The 11652-nt window shown below is 49.6% G+C and overlaps 1 protein-coding gene across 2 annotated transcripts in view; it reads left to right on the top strand.

Moving 5' to 3' along the window:
- The window catches only part of Cpne5 (copine 5), an 81745-nt gene that overhangs the window by 38844 nt on the left and 31249 nt on the right, over positions 1-11652 (top strand). For both annotated transcript variants that reach the window (XM_021149048.1, XM_029470852.1), the window contains one exon: positions 10822-10925. In XM_021149048.1, the coding sequence (XP_021004707.1) occupies positions 10822-10925 (104 nt within the window). The remainder of the gene's footprint in view (positions 1-10821; positions 10926-11652) is intronic.

Genomic DNA, 11652 nt, shown 5'->3' with positions numbered 1-11652 from the left:
GAGACGGAGACGGAGACGGAGACGGAGACGGAGACGGAGACGGAGACGGAGACGGAGACGGAGACGGAGACGGAGACGGAGACGGAGAAGGAGAAGGAGAAGGAGAACAACAACAACAACAACAATGGAACACATTTAGAATCAACATAGTAGCCAGGTGTGGTGGCCTTTTTAAGCCCAGTACTTGAGAGGCAGAGGCAGGGGGATCTCTGAGTTCAAGGTCTGGATAGCAAGTTTCAGGATACCAAGAATACATAGAGGGATCTCATCCTAACAAAACAAAGAATCAACATGGGAAACTGGAGAGATGATACTGTAGTTAAGAACACTGGCTGCTCTTGCAGAAGACCTGGGTTTGATTCTCAGCACCCACAATATGGCTCACAACTATCGATAACTCTAGTCTTTGTGGCTCCAACTACCTCTTCTAGCTTCTAAGCCCAGAGCCTCAGGGTTCCCTGGCTGTGGAGCAGTTGGATTAATGAACTGATGCTGTGGATGAAGGGGATGGGGATGTTGCTCAGGAGGGGCTGTGCAGGAACTGCTTGCTGGCTCCGATTCAGTTTTCCCTGAGCTCAAGCCCTCCTCCTTGGTTTATCTTTAAGTACCACCAGCAAGGGCACTGTGGAGTGTCTAAGTTTAGTGGGGCTGGCTCTGGTGGTTTCCCAGCAGCTTGTAAACATCTTCCTTTACCACCTTAGACCCCCTCCCACCTGAGATTCCCTCTTCCCTCCCTTCCTCTTCTTCCCCCTCCTCCCTGCCCCCCCCCATCCTTGGACACTGCAGTTTCCTTGCTTGAGGCTCTTGCCCACACTGGGGGGGCTTGGGGGCTGCCTCCCCCACCAGAGGCTGTCAGCTTCTTTTTCTTCTGGCACATCTTTGGCTGAATTCTCTCTTTCCCTAGAATCCTTGCAAGGAACAGACTAATTCTTAGCATCTGGCTGAATTAAAATAATTACATGTGAGCAGCTTTGCAACTCAGGCTTTCAGTGGGAGGATCAAAGGGAGAAGGCGGGGTCTGGAGTGGGTCTGCAAGGCGTGGGGCTTCCTGCCTTCAGCCTGGAGCCTGTGTGGGTGGCCAGGGACGGCAAAGGATGGAGCGGATACCAGCCTGTGACAGGCTTACTTTAGTAGGTAAATGAAAAACCTTGCTCATCAGAATATTAATACCAAGAAGGTTCCTACAGTCAGATTTGATGGAAGCATATTTGGGATCCTTGTGTAGACAGGGTGAGCCTCAGCTCTGCAGTCACCCTCACTTCCCCACGCCCAGTGAGGAGATTGACAATTCCTTCAAGGTCTTCAACTTTGAGGCTCACTTGTTGACAAATACACCCTGTTGCTAGAGATTAAACCCAGGACCTTGCCCAGGCTAAGCAAGCACTCCACCGCTAAGCTATACACCAGCCATCTTTTTTATTTAAAAAAAGAAAAAATCAGGGCCCAGTATGGTGGGGGCATACCTCTAATCCCTGCTCCTCAGGCAGAGGCAGAGAGGCAGAGAGAAGCAGAAGCAGAGAGAAGCAGAGAGAGACAGAGGCCCATGTGGAAAAGCAGGTACATGGTAAGTGGGGTTCAAGATAGGGTTTCTATATGTAACCCTGGCAGTCCTGGAATTTACTTTGCAGACCAGGCTGGCCTTAAACTCAGAGGTCCTCCTCCTGCCTCTGCCTCCCAAATGCTTGGATCAAAAGTGTGCACCATTATGGCAGCTGGATTTTGTGAGACCTCCCAGCAGGGGGGGATTCAGGAGACTTGAGGGTAGTGTTTCTCCTTGCTGCAGACTTTGGGAGAGAACAGTCATTAGAGGGAAGGAGGGAGACAAGAGGAACCCGGTGGTAAAGTGGCTATGGAGCGCAGGTCCTCCGACACACAGCTGCATGCTGGCATCATGAAGGGTAGGGAAGGAGTGTTGTCGGTGCTCAGACAGACATGAGAATCCTCCCTAAAACACAGCATATAATTTCTTAGTCTCAGAAATAATTTTCCCTAGTTAAATACAAACAAAACAAAACAAAAAGACTGTCTCTGATGCTTAAATATATGTGTGCATGCGCAATTAGGTTAACCATATTAGCCATCGGGAGATGGCTCAGTGGTAAAGTGCTCACTGTACAAGCAAGAGAGCCATAGTTCACGTCCTAAGGATCCACGCGGATGCTTAATGGGCACAGTAACCCTGTAATCGCAGCCTCTGAAGGGGGATGTGGACCACCCCCCACCCCCCAGGGAGCAAGCAAGCTAGCAACCATAGCCACATTAGCCAGCTCTAGGTTTGATTGACACCTGCCCCAGAGAATAAGATGGTGAATGATAGGGGAAGGTTCCCAACCTCAACCTCTCTACACACTCAAGCACATAAGCATGTGAACACACATACACATGGACACACATATGGAAATGAAAAGGAAAAAAAAATAACATGTAATTCTGCAACAAGTTGAGAAATCTAGAAAAATTACCCAGAGAGAATTATTGTTGACATTTGGATGCCTTTTTATGGCTATATATATTTTTTTTTGTTTGTTTGTTTGTTTGGTATAATTTGGTACCTAGTTGTTTGGTGGTTTTGAGACAGGGCCTCACTGTATAGCTTTTACTGGTCTGAAATTCCCTCTGTAGACCAGGCTAAACTCAAAGATCCTCCTGCCTCTGCTTCCCAAGTGCACAGATTAAAGGTGTGCACTACTATCACCCAGCTAATATGGCACCTAGATATTGGACTATAAGTTTCTGTCAATAGTCTTAGAAATGTTATTCCTCATTGTGTGGTGGATACATCATCATTGATTGAATATGGCTCCTTCTTCAATACATTTAAGTAACACTTCATTGACCTTCCTATATTCTTTTTTAAAAAAGATTTATTTATTTACTATATGTATATGAGTACACTGTCACTATCTTTTTTTTTTTTTTAAAGATTTATTTATTTATTAAGTACACTGTAAGTACACTGTAGCTGTCTTCAGACACTCCAGGAGAGGGCGCCAGATCTCGTTACGGATGGTTGTGAGCCACCATGTGGTTGCTGGGATTTGAACTCCGGACCTTCGGAAGAGCAGTCGGGTGCTCTTACCCACTGAGCCATCTCACCAGCCCCACTGTCACTATCTTCAGACACACCAGAAGAGGGCATCGGATCCCATTACGGATGGTTGTGAGCCACCATGTGGTTGCTGGGATTTGAACTCAGGACCTCTGGAAGAACAGTCAGTGCTCTTAACCACTGAGCCATCTCTCCAGCCCCCTTATATTCTTTCTTTCTTTCTTTTTATCTTATGTGCATTGGTGCTTTTACTGCATTTGTATCCATGTGAGAGTGTCAGATCTTGGAGTTACAGTTGTGAGCCAGCATGTGGGTGCTGGGAATTGAACCCAGGTCCTCTGGAAGAACAGTCAGTGCTCTTAAGTACTGATACATCTCTCTCCAGCTCCCATATATTTTCTTATTTGATTGTTTTTCATCTATCCACTTATTTTGTGTGTGTGTGCACACACATGTGTACATATCACACAGCAAGCCTAAGGAGTCCGTTTTCTCCTTCCACCAAGTGGAGGCAGAAGACCAAACTCAGCTTGTCAGCCTTGACAGCTGGCACTCAGTGGGTAACACGGGGTCATCACAGCAGCCTGTAGTCACTGTGGATGTGTTTGCTTGTTGTTTGTTTTTTGAGGCACTGTCTCATTCTACCCAGGTCTAGAACTTCTCTTAGTCCCTGATTGCTCTGCAGTTCCCAGCACTCCTCCTCCTGGGATCACACGCATGCGCTGCTCTACCCAGGTCACGGCCTATTCTAATGGCTCCTCTTTCCTCCCAAGCAGTGGATTTAGGTCAGCTTCCCAGATGTGCAGGCACAGAGAGTGGGAGGGAGAGTGGTCAGCTGAAGGCTTTCCACCTCCAAAGGATCGAATCAATAGACATGCAGCTGATTGGATTATTTGAGAACTTGGCCTTACCACAAAAATGGTGAGGCAGCTTGACCCTTGACCCCAAGGCCCAGCCACAGTCAGTGCAGCAATAAAGGCTCCATCTCCCAGGCTGCTGTGACCACCACCTGGTCTGAATAGCTGTCAGCACAAAGCCTCCTCAGGGGCCTCCCCTCCCCTTTTCTCTTTAGCAGTGCACCCTTTCTTGCTGGGGTGTAGTTTCAGAGTCCTAGATAGAGTGTGTGTGTGTGTGTGTGTGTGTGTGTGTGTGTGTGTATTTGCGCGCTTGCATGTGCGTACTTCCTGCATGTGGAGACCAAAAGATAACCTTGCTTGTCATTTTTTAGGAGCTGTGCATCTTGGATTTTCAGACAGGCTCTCTCACTGGCCTGAAGCTCCCCATCAGGCTAGGCTGGCTGACCAGTGAGCCCCAGGGATCCCAGTATCTCTGCTTGTCCAATGCTGGAGATTGCAAACTTGAACCACCATGCCCAACAATCTACCGTGGGTGCTGGGATGTGAATTCAGAACTTCATGTCTGTGTAGTAAATGCTTTACTGATTTCCACCCTCACATGCTCGCATACACAATCTAGATTCAGGGACACACACACACCCCAAGCAATTTTGGGATGGGGGGTGGTGGCTTCAAGACAGGGTTTCTCTATGTAGCCCTGGCTGTCCTGGACTTGATTTGTAGACCAGACTGGCCTTAAAGTCAAAGAGATCCACCTATCTTTGCCTTCCACGACACCAGGCATCCCACGTTGGGCCAAAAGGAACAATGTGCTAATTCTGGGAAATTCGGAAAATCCAACAGACCAATAGAAGCCACCATGGTACCGTTATCCATTTTTAAATGTCTTTCAGAGTTGGCTTGTAGGCTGATTGAGAATTCAAGCCTCTGAATCAAAAACTGAGCATGGTGGTGCACGCTTGTAATCCCAGCACTTGGAAGGCAGAGACAGGTAGATCTCTGTGACTCTATACAGTGAGTCAAGACAGCCAGGGCTATAGCCCTGTGAGACCCTGTCAAGTGTGTGACTCTAGGTAGGCTACTGTGTGACTTTCTGTGGTTTGGTTGATTCATATGTAAAAATGGCTTCAACATTTTTGTGTGTTGTTTATCACAAATTTATTTCATAGTGATTTTTTTTTTAAGTGACGTTAAAATATTTGATTACTAGGCTGGAGAGATGGCTTGGTGGTTAAGAGCACTGACTGCTCTTCCTAAGGTCCTGAGTTCAATTCCCAGCAACCACTTGGTGGCTCACAACCATCTGTAATGGGATCTGATGTCCTCTTCTGTTGTGTCTGAAGACAGAGACAGTGTACTCACATACATAAAATAAATAAATTAATCCAAAACAACAACAAAACACTTTGGATTACTGGGCCTTAGAGGGTCTCTCAAGTTTCACATTTACCTCCTTATCCAGGGCTGAACAGTAGGTACCATGCCTGCTGACCTCTGGGCCTGACCTCTGGGGTGGAAAGTTTGAAGTGCCAGAGGAAGCCAGCCCTGCTGCAGAGAAAGCCTGCCTGCTGAATCCCGGAGGCAGCGCAATTAGCATTTGGGGATATGCAAATTGAAGCAATCCTGCTGTTTTAGAGAAACTTAATATGTTTTTTTTAAAAAAGATAGGGTGAAAGGCAGAAATTGCAGGAAATTATATATCTCAGGAGCGGGTTTTATCTTCCCTGCTACTGATTCCCATGGTGCACAGGCTATGACAGCATCTCTCAGGCTCCAACCGAGAGCCCCACCTTAGCATCAACCCTCAATTCCACCCTCATTCCAGGCTGGGACCTTGGCTTTCTGCTCCCACCCCTCACCCCCCAGGACTTTCCCACTGGGTGTCACCAGGGACATAGCTCTGTTGACAAGCTGGAAACCTCTCTGAAGGTCTGTCTTGTTTTCCAGCAGTCCTGCATGGTACAGCAATCACAGTGTGATCTAGGGAACCATCCCTGGGTTTGTGTGTGTGTGTGTGTGTGTGTGTGTGTGTGTGTTGGGGCTGGGATGGAGATGAGTCTGATGTAAGCTCACTTATCTACCACAGACAGGAAATGGGCTGTCACTCCCTGGCCAAGCTTCCCACCTAGCTGGAGTTCAAAGCCTGTTTTTTTTTTTTTTCCATTTTAGCTAGTTTGCATAGAGGCCCTTCTAAATGGATTTCACACTTCTCTGCCTCCTCCATTGGAGGCTACAGAACATAATTAAGCTTACCTTGGGGAAGCAGGGGTCATTATTTAGAATTTCAGTTACTCTTTCCTGAAGCCGTAATGTACCACTCTGGCGTAAATTTGTAGCTATGTGGTGTCCAGCAAGAGTGTTACCTTCTCTGTTCCTCCACTTTTTGGTTTCTTCTCTCTCTCTCTCTCTCTCTCTCTCTCTCTCTCTCTCTGTCTGTCTCTCTTTCCTTCCTTCTGTCTCTCTTTCTTTTTTAAGAATTATTTATTTATTTTATGCATATGAGTACACTGTCACTGTCTTCAGACATACCAGAAGAGGGCATCAGATCCCACTACAGATGGCTGTGAGCCACCATGTGGTTGCTGGGAATTGAACTCAGGACCTCTGGAAGAGCAGCCAGTTCTCTTAACCTCTGAGCCATCTCTCCAGCCCCCTCTCGGTCTTTTCTTTACTTACTACACTTTATTTCCTTGTGTTGTGTGTGTGTGTGTGTGTGTGTATAGGTATGAGTATGCTCTGGCAAACGTGAAGGTCTGAGGATGGCTTGCAGGATTTGCTCCCACCACGTGGGTCCCTGGGTTCAAACTTAGGCTTAGTGGCAGGGGCTCAGCCTCAACGGGCCTGTGTGTGTGTGTGTGTGTGTGTGTGTGTGTGTGTGTGTGTGTGTGCAATCCAGAGTGTGTCACAAGGTCTCACTATGAATGCCTGGCTGGCCTGGTCTGGAACTGTGAGCTGTCACTATGTAATAAACTAGGCTGGCTTTGAACTCACAGAGATCTGCCAGCCTCTACCTCCTGAGTGCTGAGTTGCCCCTTCCCCATCCCCTCCTGTGTAAAATAGGCAGGAGAACAGTGCCTACCTGCATAGAACTGTTGACAGGATTAAAGAAAGCAGAGGCCGGGCAGTGGTGGCACATGCCTTTAATCCCAGCACTTGGGAGGCAGAGGCAGGCGGATTTCTAAGTTCAAGGCCAGCCTGATCTACAGAGTGAGTTCCAGGACAGCCAGGGCTATACACTGTCTTGAACCATCCTCCCCACCCCACCCCAAAAAAAGAATTGGATCTGTGGTTCTCAACCTGTGAGTCCTGACACACACACCTGTCGCCTATCAGATATTTACATTATGGCAAAATTACAGTTATAAAGTAGGAACAACTATAATTTTCTGGTTGGGGGTCACCGCAACATGAGGAACTGTGTTAGGGGGCTGCAGCACTTGGAGGCTTGAGAAGCACTGAGCTGGACACTCAGGCTGAGCAACTGTAGTCCTCAGGTTCCTACAGCAAGACGGGCTGCTGATAGGCCAGTCACCAGAAGCTTAGGGGCCGACCAGCCTGACCTGCAGGGCAGTGAAGAACAGAGACCTTGTCTCTGTGAGTGGGAAGCATCTAAAACCTTGGTTGCCCTCTGCCTTCTACAGCATGCCCAGATTCTCTCTCACACACACACACACTCACTCATGTACACACACACTCACACACATATGCAAACAACCATGCACACACACACATACACACACACATCCATGCATGTGCACACATACATAGGTACACACACATGCACACACACACATGCACACACCCATGCACATGCACACACACACAGGCACACATACATGTGTTGCCCTCTGCCTTCCATGACATGCCCACATTCACACACATGTGTACACACACAGACACACATACACATATGCCACACACAGTATACAATATGCACACACATGCACACATGCTCACACACATATGTATGCGCACATTCACACATATGCATACACACACATGCACACGCACATGCACGTGCACACACACATACATACATATACACACACGCGCACCCCTTAAAAAAAGTCAAGTCAGTGGGCACATTACATTCTGCTTTGTTATATCATCACTTTCATAGACATATGACAGTTTCATATACTAAAGTAGGTGACACTCTGTAAACGGTATACCGGGAATAAACCCAGGACCGTATGCCTGCTGGGCAAGCACCGCGAACCCCGAGCACCACGCACCCCAAGACATACTCCCATTGTATTTACTTTGGACTTAAACTTTCTGCCCCCTACCTGCTCTGGCTAGACCCACTAAAGTTTCATCAAAAGGTACTAAAAGCCTTTGCTGCCTGGCTCTGCTGTTGGGCTATTTCCCATGTGTGCTTGGTTTAAGGTCAGCCTGAGTTTATTGCATGAGAGGTTTCTGTGCTCTCTTAGGTGAGAATGCCACGAGGCCCTATAGAGCCAGGACTGAGCCTCTGATCTCCCTGGTCTCAAAGGAGCTGTCCCCATGGCTTCCCTGGGCTGACTCTGGTCCCCTGAAGCCACTGTGGGAAGACATCAATGCCAGCTTTGCAGTTACCCAGGCTCCATTGCTTAGGCCGGACAGCGTCCCTGGAATTTCCTTATTTTGTCACCGGTATCCTGGTGCCTTTGAGAAGTTTTCTGGGTGGGTCAATTAAAGCAAGCCCTGAAGTCAGTTTAGGCTGTACCCTGTGCAGCATGGGACAGATGGGTTAACTTCCTCTCCTCCCCTCCTCCTCCTCCTCCTCTTCCTCCTCCTCCCCTTCCTCCTCCTCCTCTTCTTCTTCCTTCTCCTCCTCCTCCTCCTTCTTTTTCTCCTCCTCTTTCTCCTCCTCTGGAAAGTGAGAAAACAGGAGTTTTTCAAGTGGAGGTTGGAAAGGTGAAGGGTCCAGGTGGCACCCGACGTCTAGGGAGTGCTTGGTTAGTCCCCGGTGCCCTTGTTCTGGGCCAGAAACTCTGGGGCTTTTTGGAAGCTCCAGTAGCATCCTGGATCCCACAAGGTTCCTAGTCTCCTCCCCTCGAGTGGGTGAGGATGAGGGCCCTCCTGTACCAGTGGCTGTGTGCAGCAGGCTCTTCCTTCCCGGTGTACAGGCCCAGATACCACAGACACCAGATAATCTTGTGTAGCCAAGGCTAGCCCAGCCTTCATCATCTTCCTGTCTCAGCCTCCAAAGTGTTAGCATCACAAGCTTGTGCCACCACAGCCTGCTGAAGTCAGTCTACCATACAAAAAGCAGGGAAGTAAGTCTGGTGAGAGGCAGTTTGCTGTTGGTCAGCAGGCAACCAGGGTGCAGGTGAGGCTAGACTCCGGGGTGTTTGAATATCTGTTTCCCTCATCTCTAGCTGCCAGCTTATACCATCTTATGCCATCTTAGGTTTGCCACTTTCCATCCCCAGCTTTCTTGCTTAGGAAAAAACCGACAAAGGCAAAGTGGCTGTTCACTGTTGAGTGGTGGAACGGATAGCTCTGTTTGTGCTGACATCCCATGGCCGAGTGGGAAGACGCACAAGGTGGGGGAGGTGAGGGAATGGAGAGAAATGGTAGACCACACACAGCATCTCCTGTGCTCCACGTATGCCGATCTGAACCTTGTGTTCCCCGGAGCACACTTTATCCTCTCAATCTTATGAGGCAGATACTGCCATTGCCCCTGTTTTAGAGATGGGGACACTGAGCACAGAGGCGGGGAGTGAGCTGCCCTAGGTCACACAGCTGGGGAGGAATGGAGCTGTCTCAGACAGTATCTGTACTCCTAGCTGGCGTGCATGGCATAGCCTTGTAGCGGCTGTGTCCGCCTCTCCGCCATCATTTGATCTCCACCGGTCATTCCAGAAGAGAGGAAATGAAAAGGGAAGGTCCCTGAAGAGCAGGCTGAACCCGAGGGTCTTCAGGCAGCCCAGAGGTTTTCACTGCGGAGGCTACACAGGGCTAGGTGAAAAGACTTACGTTGATTGGCTACGCCCTGCCTGGGTCCTCTACAGTGGGGGGGGGGGGAGCAGGAGCCTGAAGGGGTGGAGTGCTTAGAGGGCACAGCCAAGAAGGGTGTGGAGGTGGCTGGTGTCCTGAGGGGTAGTGGCGGGGTCTGAGCCTGAGAAGGATGGAGGCAAAGGGGACGGGGTCTGAGGGGCAGAGCCTGAGGGTCGGAACCTGAGAGAGAGTCGGCTGGGCAAGATCCCCCTCAGAGAGTCTGACTGACTGCCTCTTTGCAGATGTCAGGGCAGTGGGGCAGGGAGCTGACTGGGGATCAAAATTAGCTCTGCTTCTTGAGCTTGGTAAGCCTCCCCTTGTCCCCAAGCCCCTCCCCCATACCCCTTCCATCCTCCACTCAGAGCCTCTGGCCCCTGATTTTGATCCCTGTCCCATCCTCCTCAAAGCGTTGGGTAGACACACTGTAGTTAGTGGAAGGGAACACGGAACCTCAGGTGTCCTCTAAGAACCATGCAGGACCATGAGAGCATGGGGCGTCTTGGTCAGTACCAGGCTTCGGGGTCAGCAGGCCATGCCCAGAATGGCCATTAGTTGCCCCATCACCATGGTGAGCACCAGAAGGGATTACACTCTGAACACCTCACACACTTGACCACCTGTGCTCCCCACTGTCACCCATGAACCCCACAGGCTCTGAGAGGTTACCTGCTCTCCTTGGAGTCACACAGCTCCAAAGTGGTAGAGGTAGGATTTGAACCCAGGGCAGCTTCAGATCCATCTGCTTCTTCAGGCAGGTCCTGTAGACCTGTGTATGCATTGCTGACTGCTGGTGAAGTTGCTCCTATGTCCCACAGGTAACCCTTGTAGGAGGCTTGTACCAGGTGTACTTAACAATGCTACCCTATCTGCCCTTGCTGGTCCCTGGAATCCTCCTGCCTCACCACCCCGTGCTTCCCTCCTTTCCAGGATGTGGCCACAATGCAGTTCTGTGCCAACAAGCTGGATAAGAAAGATTTCTTCGGGAAATCTGACCCTTTCTTGGTGTTCTACAGGAGCAATGAAGACGGAACGTGAGTCTCCCCGAGCACCCCTGGGCACCTGTACATCAGGCAGGGCTGGGAGGCCGTGGCCACCCCCTGAGAGCCTTGCTGTGGAACTGATGCCCTGATAAAGCCAATGTGGAGACCTGGCATCGCCACCTGGAGGCTCTCAACAATGGCAGACCCTGTGTATGCCCTAGGGAGTATAAAACAGGGCTAAGGCAGAAAAGCTTCATTCTGCACAACCCAGCCACCCCCACCCCACCCCTCAAATTCAGAGCACCCTCAAAGGTTCCCCAACTGCACATTGGACCAGGCAGTGCTATGACTTTTTCCCATGGTCCCACATTCTACCATGCATATATTCAGAACTACAGAGCGGAAAGGCTTTAATCTCTCTCCCCGTTAAGGGACACGCACACAGCACAGTGACCAATGTGGGTCAGCAACACAAGGATTGAAGACCTGAGAACCAAAGTCCCCCCACTAACCAGGTGTCTGACCCAGGACAAGCTACTCCCCATCTCTGGGCCTATTTTCTCATCTATGAAATGAAGCCGTTGGAGGAGGTAGTCTCCGTGGTCTCTTTAAGTAGCCCGGTTCTGGGATTCTATGGAGGACGGAAGTGATGAGGTCAGAAGGGTTAATTGGAGAAACTCGACAAGGAAGTAATGGGTCCTTAGGGGTCTCCGGAGTGAGGAGCCTTAACAGGGCCCAAGAGCCAACCTTGTGCAGAGCTCAGGGCACACGGGCCCCC

The sequence above is a fragment of the Mus caroli genome, chromosome 17, assembly GCF_900094665.2.
Source record: "Mus caroli chromosome 17, CAROLI_EIJ_v1.1, whole genome shotgun sequence".
Taxonomy (NCBI): Eukaryota; Metazoa; Chordata; class Mammalia; order Rodentia; family Muridae; genus Mus; species Mus caroli.
This window is presented reverse-complemented; position numbering and strand designations above follow the sequence as displayed.